Genomic DNA, 16,042 nt, shown 5'->3' with positions numbered 1-16,042 from the left:
ATGCACCACCCATTTGCATGGCAGGAAAACTCAAATTTAGGGATGCCCTAGGTAACAAGAAACATACCTGGTGCCATTTGACAACACTGTTTCCTTCAGCTGTAACAGACTTTAGACTGAGTAGTCTTCAAAATACTCATGTTTCTCCAATGATAGAACTGAAGAATTGTAAACTGCTTCTCCATTTAGAACCAGGACTAGAATACAGGTTGCAGATATCACTGCCACACACAATGCCCCCAGACAGCTGGGCATTTGTTTTTGGTACAAAGTACAACAGAATGCAAAAGGCTACTCTAGCAGTCTGCAAGCAACCAGAGCCTTGTGGCAGCAGGATGTGAGACACACCACCTTTACAGAAACACCAGCTCCAGCAAACATAGTCTGGATCAGGTAAACATCATGTAAGAAAGGCTGCTTCAAATTAATTTAACAACGTGGTAACATTTAGATCTTCTCCACAGGAAGATCCTTTATTCAGAGAGAGTTGTTCATTCTAACTACACCTTCATTACAAATCTAAATCTGAAGTAGTCAGAACAGTTCTACTATAAAATAAGGCAAACTGAAGTGGTATGGAAAGCAAGCATCTTGGAGATATTCTAACATGTAGCAGAAGCAAGCAAAAAGGGTGATTCTTACAACTAAAAAGCTCATTAAAAAGAGTCTCATGTTACCATACACAGACATAAATGTTTAGTGTGTCTGTTTCAATGTCCTTCAATTTATTACAGTCAAAACCTAGCTCACCCATTTAATGAGTCAGCAAACCCATTTACTCTTAGCCAGTCTGCTTCAATCTGGGAGGCACTTCCAACTGTATCAGAGCCAGTTCACATGCTGCTTGAAATAGGAGTTAACAATGCAAAAACTTACTGATTTGGCACACAATGTTATGTATTGTTTGACTAAAGCACAAACAGATGTCCAATTCTCTGTATCCAAGTACCTCACAGCTGAGATCTAGGTTTAAGAAGAAAATTTCACTAGTTTTCTGGTTGAAGGGAAAGCTGACATTCAGGTAAACATCCAAATTTTAATTATCTTTTCTGTTGAACTCCAGGGAGGTTACATTTTACAGTTTGGTTTAACTATTAGCCAGACATTGCAGAGCAAAATACCAAAATTCTACAAGATTAAGGATTAAGGACAACAATCTAAAATAGAGACATACTTCACCCATATCTTCTTCTTCCTCCTCCTCTGATGTAACTTCTTCTGTTGTTCCATTCTGCAATACAACAATGAAGGTTTTGCATGAATTCTGCACATGCTTCTTGCTTTCAAAATCAGCAAGTTTACTTTTAAAGAGAAGCAGTAAATGCAAAAGTTACATATTAAACTTCAGTCCTTTGAAGATAAGGGTAAGATGCATAAAGATGCTTTCCTGGAGTATGACAGTGAAGAGACTTTTGCATGAAGCAAAAATAAATAGAATGTCTCAATTAATTCCAATTAAATTGTAAGCAGAAACTTTAGATTCAGATAAGGAACGTCCTATCCTGAGACAGCGAGTGACAAATGCAACAAACACATCAAGTGGGTTACAACCCACAATGCTTTAACTGTGCAATCAGATCATGGCTCTGACTAGAATCCATCTGCACGCGACACCCCTAGAAAGAAAAAACTCAATCAACTTCAGCCCTCTAGAACTTAATGGATTCTTATTGTGACTACCTAGAACCTCCATGCAGCCACTACTATCACCATGCAGCCATTGCTATTAGACTATTTGAGGAAATATCAAAACAATACAGTATGTTAATTTTTAGGACTTTCTCTTTCAGGATACCACTCCAAGCTCAGGAAGTCTGAGCTGCAGAAATACTCAGGAGCATTCTGATATGCTTGTCCTCTGCTCACTCTGGCAAAGAAGGAATAACACTGCTCTAGACAATATATGGAACCAGATGGATCTTTGGTCAGAGTTACTAAGGCCCCTCTTATTTAACTTGAAACTATCTGACATTTCTGCCTAAGAAAACCTTCCATGAGTCTCTTTTTGAGTTTCACAGCATATGTGAGACTCTTCACAAAGCTACACCCTAACAGCACAGCCCACTGCCTTACAGCTGCACTGCTGAGTGGGTAGATCAGAGAAAAGACCTATAGGATTACAATCTGGCACGTGACCAAAAATTAAGCAAGCTATTTGTCATTACTATAGTACTGTCACCACAGGAAAGCCATCTGTTACTCCACAGGGGCATTTTAGCAATCATGTCATCTTAATGTGTACAAGCAGATCCCATAATCTTATTAAAAATACAAAAAAAGAACAGTTACTGTCGGTTACCAGTTCTGTTTTCAGAACAATACAAAACATTTTGGTTAAGATGAACACCTCATAGGCCTTCATAATTCTTAGCTTTTCAAGTGCACAAGAAGTAAGCGAGGCACCTCCCTACCCAAACATATGCCCTTGATATCCCACGTCCCTGCAAGGGACTGAAGAAGGAAAACATCAACAGCTCATCCAAGTGTACCCTGTGAAACACATACTCCTCAACAAAGAGACAAATATTTCAGAAAAATAAGTTTGGGAAGCACTCCAAGTGCACAGAGATTGGCTTGAACAGTGTTTAGGAGGGAATTAAACTTGACAGCACCAATATCACATACACACCTTCCAGTGATACAGAAACTTCAAAGGGAATTGTGTAATATTATCACACCGTTATTAAATGGATTTTGCAAACAAAATTCAGGCTGAAGACACCATAACGCAAAAGGGTGGCATATCTCAGTTCTGGTGTACACAAGGTTTAATCATTCCCATTATCTTGCTTCTTGAAGTTAAAAAAAACTCCTTTATTGGCAGAAGAAGGTATCCACAGCTTTTTAATTTACCTGTCCAGCTGGCAATGGCTGATCTAACATTTCAACATCCGGATGCTGAGGAAGATTATATAATCTGCAGAGGTCACATATTAATCGCTTCAGCTGCTGAAGAAGCTACAAAAACCAAGAAAACATGGATATGTTTATTTAAACCAAAGCACAGAGAAATATATTTTGAGTTTTCTTCACACATTGATACTGAACTTAAAATCAGTGCACAGCACTTAAATCTGCTCAGGCTGGAGTAAAATTTTTGTAGTCAAGTCCCCACAATAGAAACTCAAGGACATGGCAAGTAACAACGACTCTCAATTCATCTTCCTAAGTCTAACAAGAAAGCCACAAGCAGAAAAAAATCTGCCCTGACAGCATCATCCATTCCAAACACAGGTGTCTGAGCCACACATCGAACAAACAAACGGTGACATTCCAGGAGACAAAACGGTCCATTCCCATTTCCCAGCTTAAATAACCCTATCTTCAAAAAACCAACGAAGAACAGTCTGGTTTTCCAAATCCTGAATTCTTCTACAGGGTGCACCAGCGAGGCAGAAGCAGCAAGACAAACCCTGTCCAAGTCCCAGCAGCCAGGCAGGCTCAGAGCTGGAGCTCAGGCACTCTGCTTGCTGTATCTTGTGCCAGGGTGAAGCACAATGTTATTATCTCTAACTTTTGTTTCCAATCTGCAGCAATCCACGAATCGTGCTCTGTTAACGGTAAACTAGGCAACACCTCACACTCACTAATGCAAGCCAGGAGAAAAAAAAAAATTACTTCTGCAGAAACAAACATTAAGTTTGCTCTTTGATCACCACATGATTTAAGTTTATTTCTACAGCTGTTCACTTTCTCTAGGCAGCCTCAGATTCATAGTTAAGGCAAAGACACAAAAGACTTTATTACTGTGTTTCCTAACTTTCCAAGGTCTTTTGCACAGCTGTGTCAGGAAAACAAAAAATAGGACTGCAAAATCCATTTGTAAAAGGGTCAACACCTCATTATCTGCAAAATAATACCCTAGATGAAGCTTGCAGAAACTGTACATCCATTTATGGACTTTCCTTCCAGATACAAAGGAGAATTTGTCTTGCCACTTGTTGAGGGTATCATGCAAGACAGTACAGTCAGTTCTGCACACACACACTCCAAAATACCTGTCCAAAACCTTGCTACAGGCCAGTTTAAATGCTCTCACCTTACCCCACAGTGAGTGAAAAAGTCAAGTCTCTCCAGGGTTAAGAGCTCATTTCTAAGCCCATATCACTAGCAGTGATAAGCAAACGTTGCCCTTATGCTATCTGAAAGCTTCAGTGCTTTTCCCTTCTACAGCTGAATTCCGCATTGTGTTTCATAGGAATGCTATTCATCCATCTGAGGCCATGAACTGAGATACCAGCCTGCATTACAACACAATCACACCGTGGCTGCTGTTTCTGTAACATTCATGATAGTCAACCCAAACCACAAATAGAGCAGATAATCAACCTAACTCAAAAATAAAGCAGATATCACCAAAAGGACTGGGGCACCAGAACCACATTTCTTAGGAGCATATACATGAGACGTGATAGGTTTTGGCAAAAACCCTTCTGTCCTGTAACAATCACGTTTCTCATCAGCATTAAGACTCTACACTTGTTTGAAGCTTCCTCAGTATCCGGATCGTCAGAACATCTTTTAGCAGACAGGAATCAGGTTAATCAATCAAAAAGTTAGCTGCCAGACAGAATCACAGGTCTTAGAACTGTTGTTTTCAGTATGTGCAAGATGCTTAAAATTGCACTGCTACACATTTTGTTGATAAACTTTTTCTCTGCACAAACATTGCCTCGTGGGGAGCTTGAGCCTAAATTATACAACTCCAGGAGCTGTAATTTTTCTCTCACAGAGCCAATAACTTGTTTACATCTTCTGTGAATCATACCAAAATAAATCTGAGCAGTGAGGGAAGACTGCCACCATTGGCATTGGCCTGGTCAATTAACACCGGCCTTGGACAAACAGATAAACACTGTACTAGATGTGCCTTGACAGAAAAACAATAAGGGCTGGAGAGTAAAGAACTGCTTCCTGCGCTGCATCCTTCACTTCCCCTCCACCCCATGAAACGTCCTGTCACCTGAACTGAAACTCAGAAGGGATTTCTGCAGCGTGGACTGAACCCACTGTAAGCTTCCCTTACTTCCAAGCACAGGATCACAAGCAAGGAACAGGAACACCCTCAAAACAACAAGGTGCTGGCACAGCCTGGGCTGAATTCCAGCTGCCAAGGGCCTCCAGCAGCTTTTCACCTCCTCATTTCCACTGCACCACACATCACACTGCTATGTGACAGCTTATCAGCTTTATGGCAGATCAATTCCTGGTGTGCTTCAGCACACGAGCACCATTTCATCATCAAAGGAAAGGCTGAGAGCAGGGATCTCCCTCCTTGGCAGGATTCTACATTGCAGGGCTAGCTAAATGCAACTCATACTGCAGCTCATTTTTACAGATCAGCTGCTTTATTTGAAATAAGTGTCTACAATTTGCAAAGGTGGTGGCAGAGCAAGAAGCTGATCCCATCCATAAAGCCCTTCCAACCCTCCTCCTTATTGCTACATTTTTCCTCCACAGGAATTAATTTAATACCATTGATCTTTCTGCCATGGATCACCATCACTGCTATCCCTTAACCCGTGCTCATCTGTATGAAAAATCACAGGATCACTTGAGCTGAAAGGCACATTTGGAAGACATCTGATCCAGCCTTGTGCTCTAAGCAGAGCCTGGCATGGTTTGGTACATACACAGACTAGCAAAAGGGAGAACAGATTTCTGTCATGTATTAATAAATTAAATGTATTTCCAGGATAACTTCACAGGCCTGACTAATGTAAAATGAACATTTAACAAACACTTAGAGGCTACTGAAGAAAAGGGAGCTATCAGCACACCAGCAGTTTCCCTGGAATACACACTGCCTAAAGCACAAAGTAAACAGCAACCAGAACTCATAACCCACAGGGTAAAGGAGCAATGTGAACAGCCTGCAGAAGGGAAACCTTCAAGTAACAAAATACAACACATTTATAAGTGTATTATATTTATTACAATTAATATCAAAATGACAAAAATTACACCTTTAGAATGCACATCCTCTATAGTTTTTAATGCTTCAGGAGTTCTGAGAAGTTGGTGATTCTTTTGGACACTGGTTTAGAACACAAACACCTCTTGGAATTTTGTTTCCTATCTTAATGTCCTGCACATCCAAAAACAGTTCAGAATAATTTTTTCTGAAACCCAGTCTATCCTGGGAGGCTTTTTTAATGCATGAAGAGATCATCTTAATCCAGTATGAAAGCATTAACAGTTTTAGGATACCTTTGATGATATTAATATGCTGCTGGGTTCACTATGCAATGCCCTGTTTCCTGACTGAGAAAGATGAATTTAAGAAATACAGTTTAAGCACAGAGACTTAATTATTCTTTGTGTCTCTACCTACACCCACAATATCTGTATAAAAATAAATGCATCAATAAACTTTAGCCTGCCACTGAGAAAGGGCTGAAGAAAGATACAAATGGAAACAGAGGGAAGCAGTAATTGTCACCTGGAATGTGGCCACTACTTGGCTATCAGGTAACAGTGACAGTGGCCTCCCCCACACTCAGCAGCCTCAGGCAGATTCAGTAAAGCAAAACCAATTCCTGCATTTTGTCTCTGCGACTCCCAGTACAGAAATAGCTGCTGCCACACTGGGAGTTTGCAAGAGACAACATTCTTCCCTGAAATGACTCCGTGTGGGACTTAATCTGACATATTAACACAGAAGCAGTGTACTTCAAGACAGCAGCTTATCCAAGCTGTAAACATACTTATGCCAGGAATTGTGTATTTACTTCTGGTATCTTCCACGCAAGTTTGAGAATTAAAGCTGCCTCTCTGAATTTAAGCCCATTTTCCTATTCTCTTTAAAAAGCAAATCTCTAAATAGTGTAGAGCAATTCTTAACATCTCATGAAATAAGGTTTAAGGCTTCAGACTTGCATCATGTAGCTTCCATAATACCAAACAGAACAAGGTAATTGCAGAAAGATTTCTCTTTCTGTGGCACAGCACAGCCACTAGAAGGCAGATGGCAGCTTCATACTTACAAAATCTAAATTTGGCTGATTTTCAGAAGGAAGTTCAGGAGACACTAGGGGCTGAAATAACTCTAGCCTCTTCATCTGCTGACTAAAACTTGTCCAACACTGACAATCAAGCAGCTAAGTTGTCCAAACCTGATGATATCTATGCTGATCACATTCTTAATAACCTTTCAGCATTTTTTAGTGCTTTGGTGAATTTTCATAGCAAAAGCAGCCTGCTGGTGAAAGGTAACTAACACACCACAGAAGATTTTCCAGGAAATCCATGTATGATTTCAACATCATAAACCGGTTTCCATTTTACCACGTCAAATAACAAGGCTTCCACATGTCAAACCTTTATGCCTGAAGAGCATGTTCTTCAGTTTCCCAACAGCTGACAGCTGCCCCACGTTACAGAGCAGGTAGAAAGGGCAGTGGAATACCAAAGGCTAAACCAGGGTACATGTGCTAGCACTGCTTTTAGCACAGCTGAGCTCCTGGAAGAGTCCAGTGCCTTTTCCCATTCAAAATTTGACTGCTCCAGTAACTTTGAATTTAGACTAACGTGGCACTAATGATCCTTCACCAGCAGTAAATTAAAAGAAAGCTACTTTTGAAACATGCTAGATTATTCCAAATTAAACAAAGTGAATTTTTGTGAGACTGTGATAAATTAGAAGCCTTTGGACTTTTACATGTAGTCCCCTATTGCTTCCTACTCTGCTGCAAAAGCCTTTGTGCGAGCTGCTCCATGTCACTGAAAGGGTGGGAGTTCCATGGGGAAGAGGTGTAGGGGGGAAAAAAACCCACCAAAAACAATGAAAAAGTGACAAGCCACGTCTTTGGAGCAAAAAATAAAAGAAGTCAGATTTTGTAGTGCAAGTATTTGTCAGCCACTCCTATCTGCCTTCACCTTGGCATAGCATGATGCAGGGTGGATTCCTGAGAAACCGATGGGCCATCACAGGTGTCTATTACATCAACCCATCAGCTTTTACATGGGCAAGTACAATCTTGAGAGCAGAAGCTGTTTTCTTACCAGCTACAAAAGCAGCCTGTGTGCATATGCAACTCAGCACAGCAAGTCCCATGCATGTTTACAACAAAGCCTTCCAGGCCCTTGCAGGCAGCTGCACACAGGAAATACCTTGTTCAGAACCTTCAGCCTGAGTATCAGCCACACCAGCTTCAAGCTGCACAATCTTTCCAAAAGTGTCTTTAAGCAAAAAGCTCATCTGGCCAGATTTTCTGCTGCTGCCCCTTTCTGTCTTTCTAGGCAAAACTTAAAGACTAAGATTTATAATACCCTTCTGAATATAGTCCAGTCTAAATTTTAGGTTGAAGTAGAAAATACAGAGATGTGCACCTTGTGCAAACAGATCCAACAAAATGCATGAAAACATTAGTGTTCCTCTACAACTGTTTTTAATTATGGCAAGGCCCACAAAGACTGTCGCTTTTATTCATTTCCTAATTTTTTCTGCTAGAAGTCAAATGCATCCTAAACTATCTTCAGAAAAAGACACTTGTACATTCTTATTTAAGGCTGGATATCCTAGATGAACATTATCCCAGTAAACTTAACAAGCAGTAGGCTTTCCTAAGAAAGAACATTCCCATTTTTTCCCAGACCAGACAAATACTAAGCACATAACCCATGCAAAAAGCAGTATTCTGCAGACTGATTTGTTTTGCATGCATCACACTTACATCCACCAAAATAAACACAAAATGTTAAAATCATCTATTAACAAAGATCGCCTGAGTTTGTCAGTATGCTGCAATACACCTTTTAGTGGCACAAACTGCATCTGTACTAGAATTTATTTCCAAGCAATATTCAAGGACAGTTTCCCACACAGAATAGGAAATTAAGTTTCATATTCATATGCCTTTCCCCTGAGCTCCCATCGCTACATGAAAAGGATATTTAAGTAAGATATAATGCTTGAGAGTTTTCTGAAGTATAAAATTACCATCAGAATATGTACACAAAGATTTCCTTTAAGCAGCAATTTTGCAGTCACAACACTGCTGAAATATATCAATACCTAAGGAACATTCTGATGAACCAGAAGTTAACCAGAAGGTCGAGTTTCCTCTGAAAGGAGGAAAGAATTCAAGAAACCAAGAATTCTTGGTATTATAGTAATGTTTTGGAGAATATACCTTCTCAAGAGTACAAAGTTTTGCCTCTGCAATTGATTTCTGTGCAAAGAAAACTCTGTAACAGCTATTGTATTCAGCAGTTTAAACATTTTCATACACTTCGCTGTTTAAATATTTTCAGGAAACTTCACACTGTAATTACTGGGGCTGAAACTTAACTTCTTTAGAGAGTAAGCATTTAAGTAATCTTTTCCTTCTTGCCTCAAATCTTTTAGATTACTTTTGGCTCATAAGGTTTTTTTTCGGAAGAGAAAGTTGTTTTTATAAAATCCCCCAAATAACCCTAAAACTGAACTAGTTGACCTGCTTGTTAATGTGATGAAGCCAAGTAAACACATGAGCCCAAGTAAATGCCCAAAATAACTAAAAATACCGACATTAATACTATAATAATTAATATTGGTATTTCAGTTATTATAATTAATAATAACAAAATACTCACCAGAGTATTGCTCTTCTTAATATCTTCTAAACGCTCTAAGACTGACGTCAGGTTTGGGTCATCTGATTCTACAAACCATATTGGTGATGAAGAGGGGTAAGATTCCTGTTTAAAAAAAATAAAAACACAAGACCCAACAAATAAACAAAAAATCCCAAAGCTTTTAAAAATCATTTATCCCCAAAATTTCATATCATAGTATTAATATCACCTTTTATCTTAGTCTATGTCAGGTAACACAGAAGCTTTTAACAATCACATTTTTAAGCCAATGCAAAAGAAATTGAAAGAAATCCAGCCAGCTGGTTCTTCGAGTATTTCAACCTACTTTTGTCCTTCTCAGATGATAGATATGCAGAAGAAACAGCGCTGAAATGTTCAAAACCTTGGGGGCAGGTGGAGCAGGAGGGAGAAATTTAAAAATGCAGTAGGGGTGATAATTAGCAAAAAATGGAATCACAAATAGTACATGCCAACGAATAAAACTGATGCTGATTTTTCATAAAAACACAGCTTCTTGCAAAGAAAAGTTGGGAAAGAAATAAAACTTAGTCTTTAGATTTCCTTCTCAAACAGGATTATTGAATATTACTGCTTCTTCTAGCACTGAGCCACAGATGAAAGCGATACATCTCCAATGTCCCACCTTGGAGGACAGTTTAACTGGCAGATCACAGTGCCAAAATTTGCCATTTTACCTTTGTACTACCAAGGCTCCTAGAGAACGTTCCACTGTTGAAGATTTCTCATGCAATACATTGCACCCAGGAAAGCTCCCAGCCTAACTCCACTCCATCCAGACAGTCCCACAGCTGGCAGCAGGTGCCAGGTCCAGGCAGGTGCTACCAAAGGGGCTCACAGGATTCCAAGTGTGCTCCATTTGTCACAACAAGCCACAGTTTGGGCACGTGGAGCTCATGGAGGAGATGTGGTCCACAAGTGCTAAGGTGCTTGGCAGACCCCTGCTACAGAAAGCTAAAGAGAAATCCCTCAGCTCTTGTTCAGACATTTCAAAAAATAATTCCAATTTTCTCCTCACACAGGTTTGGTGACATTGTAAGGATGGAAGATACCATGTAGCTTCCAATTCAACAGTAAGTGTCCCTTCATATAATTGATTTTAAAGTTATTTTAGTTATTTAAGGCATTCTCCACTTCTCACCCTTTCAATTAAATTTTAGTAGCTGAGGACAAATTGCTGAACCTCAGTTTTATCACACAGATATTATCTTTGTATCCCCGGGTCTTACAAAATAATGAGTGATTTTTCATTTGTTTCCCTCGCTGCAGTTGAAAAGGGGAAAAAAAAAATTCCATCTTTCTCATTCCAAAGACAATAAATTATGCTTCATTCTTCAACAGTTAACAGGCAAGGTCTGAAAATTGGAGGAAAATTCAAGCATGTCAGAACTGGCTTTTAATAAAGTGTATTTCCTAACTGACCTTCTGTCTGAAGTGCTGAACCCCATAAACGAAGCCATATGACTAAAGGACATCAGCTTTGGCAAAACAGACTGACACTGTACTCCAGAGAAGTTCTAGATACAGAGGTCTAAAATTCCCACCTCTGGGAAACTGAAGCCTTTCCATAAACTTAGTTTTTAAAGAGCTCAGTCTCCTCAAGTTTATGTATCTTTTTTTTCAAATCACAACTAAAAACTCCTTAAAGGAATACATGATATCCCCAGCACCTTTATGAAAAGGACAAGCTGTTCACATCTTCCATCTTCACTTCAAAGCACACAACACACACTATGCTATACCCCGCTTGCTCTTTGTGTCTCTTGATGAGAATGTTGGTGTAGTCTAAAGCCATGGTAGTAGTGCTTACCTTACAGCCTTTCTCTTAACTTCATGAGCTGGACAGATAAGTTTGGGTCTCAAGAACAGCTGGGTCAAACAAGTATTCAGGCAGTGGGGCCACACTCAGCAGCTTCCCTTGTGTTGTTCCCCCACAAAGCAGAGACCTTGGAGATCTATTCTTGATTAACTAAGGCCTAACATCTCAAATATCTACCAAGGAAGTCCAGTGCTCACCTTGCCAGGACTTACAGATGTGATATAATCACCCTCTTCCTTTATACAACACAGTACTTGAGAGTATTTTCTCCTCAATCTCACTTAATAGATTAACCACGATCTCTGTGGGAGCAACAAGGCTGAATTCCCTGTTCCACAGGGTTTCTAAACTGCTGGTTTTTGAGCTAAACGTCATTAAAAATATTTCTGGTTTTGTACTGATAACCTTTCCCTCACCTTTAATACCATGCAACCTACTTGTGAAGTCTTCTGCACTGGTGCAACCTTCTCACCTGAAGCCTTTTGCACTGCACACTGACCTGGGTGTGCAGGGGAACAACACAAGGGAAGCTGCTGAGTGTGGCCCCACTGTCTCAATACTTGTTTGACCCAGCTGCTCTTGAGACCCAAATTTCTCTGTCCAGCTCATGAAGTTAAGAGAAAGGCAGTAGGGTAAACACTACTACCATGACTTTAGACTACACCAACATTCTCATCAAGAAACATAGAGCAAGCAAAATCCTTTCCAAGATTCACCAAGCCATCTGTTTCTTAAAATCCTCAGACTCAACAGAATAAAAATATTCTCCAGATACAGTCATACTTGGATTGTGCATGCATGCACCATTCTGCTAACAGGTATTTTTGGCTTTTTTTTTTTTTTAATCAAGCATTTTTAAAATTATGTTAGTCCAGACCTATACAAGTCTATTAATTGCAAAAATTTATAAAAGACAAACATCTGCTAGTCATCTCTTCTAAATCATATCTGGAATCTAAAGACTGTTTAGAGAGTGGAACTCAACTCTTCCCTGTTTATATTCCTTTTTTAGGACAATTTTATTTCTCCTTTCTCTATCTGAAGAATTTAAGGAACAACCCCACAGCAGGACATTCCTTATTGCAACCAGTATCGATTCCAGTCTGGGGGCCTATTTAATTATCTCCTCCAAAATACCTGCAGCAACTTTGTCATCAGCCAGGGACATGACTGACAGCACAGATCTGAAGATCAAGCAATCCCACTGTGAGTTTAAATATATTGCCATGGCTACTTGAACATGCTGTTGCCTCCTGCTCTGAGTGAGTCCTTACTCATGGTTTACACTCACTCCATTCTGTGCCCTGAAAACAAGCCCTACTCATGGTTTACACTCACTCCATTTTGTGCCCTGAAAACAAGCCCTCCTCTAGGTGAGAAAGCCTACAAGGACATGGTACTGCCTGGATTATTAGTGTATAGCACATGTGAATGACCATATCCTAAAAGTTATTAACTATGACATTTTTAGCCTGATCTAGCTTTTGAAACATGAATGGGAAGAATACACTTCTCAGAAAGGCTCTTCTTTAACACTGCAAGCATATTTACTCAGCTGTATCAGAAAATACTTCAAGTTTTAGATTTTTGGAACATGACTTTTTAATTGTACATTCCAATTTTTTCACAACTGATGTGTAATATTAAAATACAAATTCAAACTTCCATTTTGTTGCAATGCTTAATTCTTCACACTTACCAATAAATACATTCATTTAATTTAAAAGCATAAATGGCATTAAGTTTCTTTAGATCTGTAAGTAATCCATATTTTTGGAACAGCTGATTTCCACGCGAATATGAGTCACCGTATTTTGAAATACAGAATTCACACATGAACTTCAAACGCTCTGCATTTGAGATATAAAAAGGCTCATGACTTTGTAATAACCACAGCAGGTAACTTAAAGCTAAGCTTGTGGTTTGTAAAGTCAAACAACTAAACTTCACATGAGCTAATTCTGTTGGGAGAACTGTCAGCTTTTTTTCTGTATCTGCAAGCTATAAAAGGTAGATTTGAGCTGTTGTGTAAGAAACACAAGCTTCTCAAAGACAATCTTCATGAGAGAACCCTAAAATAGCAGTCCTTTTACTATTAATTGTCAGTGGCTAAAAAGCCCCGTTACCGTGGGCCTTGCACTGGAGAGCAGCCACGCAGTGATTGTGTCTCTGTTTTGTCTCGGCTGCACAGCTCTCACCATATTCAGTACTGGAGATGTTTTATGTAACTGCTGCTTTTTTGCTGCTCTCCCCAAGCACAGGCAGCAGCTCGCCCCCCAGCAGTGCCCACTGGCAGCGGTGCCAGGACAGCAGTGACATCACACCTCTCTGGCACGGGGCAGGACAAAGGCAGGATGTTTACAGCAGCACAGACACAATCACAATTCACGGCATCATCACTTCTACAGACGCTTTGTACCAGCATCAGGACAGACCGGAGCTCTGGCATCGCAAACGCTCCTGTGACAGAACGCAGCAAAAGAATTTTGCCTGCTAATAAACACACAAAATACAAAGGGAATAAAGCCCTGCACTTCTGCCATGGGAACAATTTCAAACAAAATCATTTAGGAAAACCACTGTGTTAGAAGAATACGCATGGGGCCTCACTGTTCAGGTATTCCATTACATCGTCTGTAAGAGCTCTACTTACATTTAACAATTTTGCTAACGAAAGGGAAAAAAAAAAGGCAGCAAAATGTGACAGAAGATTCCAGGAACACACACATTAATTCAGCTTTTCCTGGGCAGGATCTGTCATCTAAGTATATCCTATCTAAGCTTTCTCATCCTTAACAATAAGGCCGTTTCCTTGCAATGTTATATAATCTTTATCCTGCTTTCTAAAGCTACCGTGACACATTTTTGACATTAGTAAGAGACTTTTAAACAAGACATTTCTAAATTACTACAATACAGTTAGAATTGTGATGTTGCTAAATCAAAACATCTTGCTCTCACTCTTAACATTAGAGCCACCTGTACCTGCAGTTTGCTAAAATGCAAAAGAATAATCATCTCTCTTTGTACACAATTGAGCCATTTTACAACAGCTAAACAGCAGGAAAACACATTTAAACACATGGCCATTGCATTAAGATTTAAAATCACAATGATGTCGTGACAGTTCTTAATTTTCTTTAATTTCCCGATCATACTAGATGGGAAAAGTGTGGGGGTAGTTTCTTTTAAAAATCCTTAGCATACTGTCTGAACAAATTTCAACTATTTTTATTTCTTTTCTGTTTGTTAGTTTTTGCAAAATCTCCATCACAGACAGAACCTAGTTCTATTCTTTTTATACTGGATAGAACTAAAACTTAGCTACTTTTCCTAACAGTCCTTCTAATATTCGTTTTCTCAGACCCCAAGTTTTTCTTCACTCTCCCAGGTCTTTTAACCACCTTAGATACTCTGAGAAGGCCAGAGTATCTGGAAAGAGACCATTCTTGCTCACCCAAATCTTGGTAATGAAGTAAATCCTAATGGAACCAGACATCTCGGAGGTCTAACACAATCTTCTCAAGGTGAATATATTTGCATCTATAAACACATGCCAAATAATTGATTTCAAATCACAGACAGCTTTCCAACTTTGTCCATTTAATTAAATTGCAGCATCAGATCTCATTTTAAGGGTCATATATACATTCTACATGAACATTCAATAAGTACTGAAAAATAAACAACAATTAGCCACACTTTAGTACACATTATTTGCAATTGTTAGTCAATCATTCACCACTATTTTTCCATCTCTATCAAGCTGCCTTTAGAGGAAAAAAACCACAGAGTTAATATTAACAAAAATATCAGGATTTAGGAAGATATTCTTAAAGCTAAACTTTAGCTTGGTGACCATAAAACACTAGTACTTACAGCTACTTAAAACAGCATTAGTTGTGATTACACAAGTGACAGATTGTTTCCCATTATTAGAGGGCAAATTTTCCAGAGGCAGCTTAAGAAGCAGTAAGCATTTTCTACCACTAGCAGCTCAAGTGCCAGTGAAATCCACAGGCTTAAGAACCTTTAAAAGCCACCAGCAGATTGTCATCTGCCCTCTCAACCAATCCTTCATAATAATTAAGCAAGAAGAAAGCATGAAGAATCACTTTCATTGGAAGTAATCCAAATTAAACTATTTCCCAGAAACCTCCAGTTACTTAAATTCCCCAAATTTGTATCTTCAAACATTCAGACACCACCATTTGCTGTGCTGTATAGATCAAGTCATTGAACACCACAGTACTCTAACATTCCCACTTTTAGATACAAAAAAATTGTCATTTCTTAAAGAATCAACATGTCAGTGATCCAGAGTTCTAAAAGATAAGAAAAGTGATTGCGATAGAGGGTTTAAAATGAAAATTAGTATTTGTGGGAGCAAAGAAGCAAAGTGAATTTTAAACATCACTATGAAACAAGAGAGAACCTTTAACTTGCTCTTCCTCTTTAATTTAAAGTCATATATAACATGCTATTAACTTGCCCAAAGGCAAGCCCATATAGCTTTACTTTTCCTCCATCCTTCCTAAAGCCTGACAGGCTCAGTTCAGTGAGAACACTTGTTAAAAGTCCTGCACTTGGTAAGGCACCAAGTTCAGCTGTCTGAAATACACATCT

At 39.2% G+C, this 16,042-nt stretch overlaps 1 protein-coding gene across 2 annotated transcripts in view; it reads right to left on the bottom strand.

Moving 5' to 3' along the window:
- Positions 1-16,042, bottom strand: part of UBE2Q2 (ubiquitin conjugating enzyme E2 Q2) — a 46,378-nt gene that overhangs the window by 20,706 nt on the left and 9,630 nt on the right. The window contains exons 2-5 of one of the 2 annotated variants that reach the window (XM_040077216.2): positions 9,577-9,681; positions 2,854-2,958; positions 1,175-1,231; positions 877-963 (exon numbers count right to left, since the gene is read on the bottom strand). In XM_040077216.2, the coding sequence (XP_039933150.1) occupies positions 877-963; positions 1,175-1,231; positions 2,854-2,958; positions 9,577-9,681 (354 nt within the window). The remainder of the gene's footprint in view (positions 1-876; positions 964-1,174; positions 1,232-2,853; positions 2,959-9,576; positions 9,682-16,042) is intronic. The other variant, XM_040077218.2, reaches the window with a different exon arrangement.

This window comes from Hirundo rustica, chromosome 13 (assembly GCF_015227805.2).
Source record: "Hirundo rustica isolate bHirRus1 chromosome 13, bHirRus1.pri.v3, whole genome shotgun sequence".
In the NCBI taxonomy this organism is placed as follows: Eukaryota; Metazoa; Chordata; class Aves; order Passeriformes; family Hirundinidae; genus Hirundo; species Hirundo rustica.
Note: the sequence above shows the minus strand (reverse complement) of the source record. Positions and strands in the feature narration are given on the sequence as shown.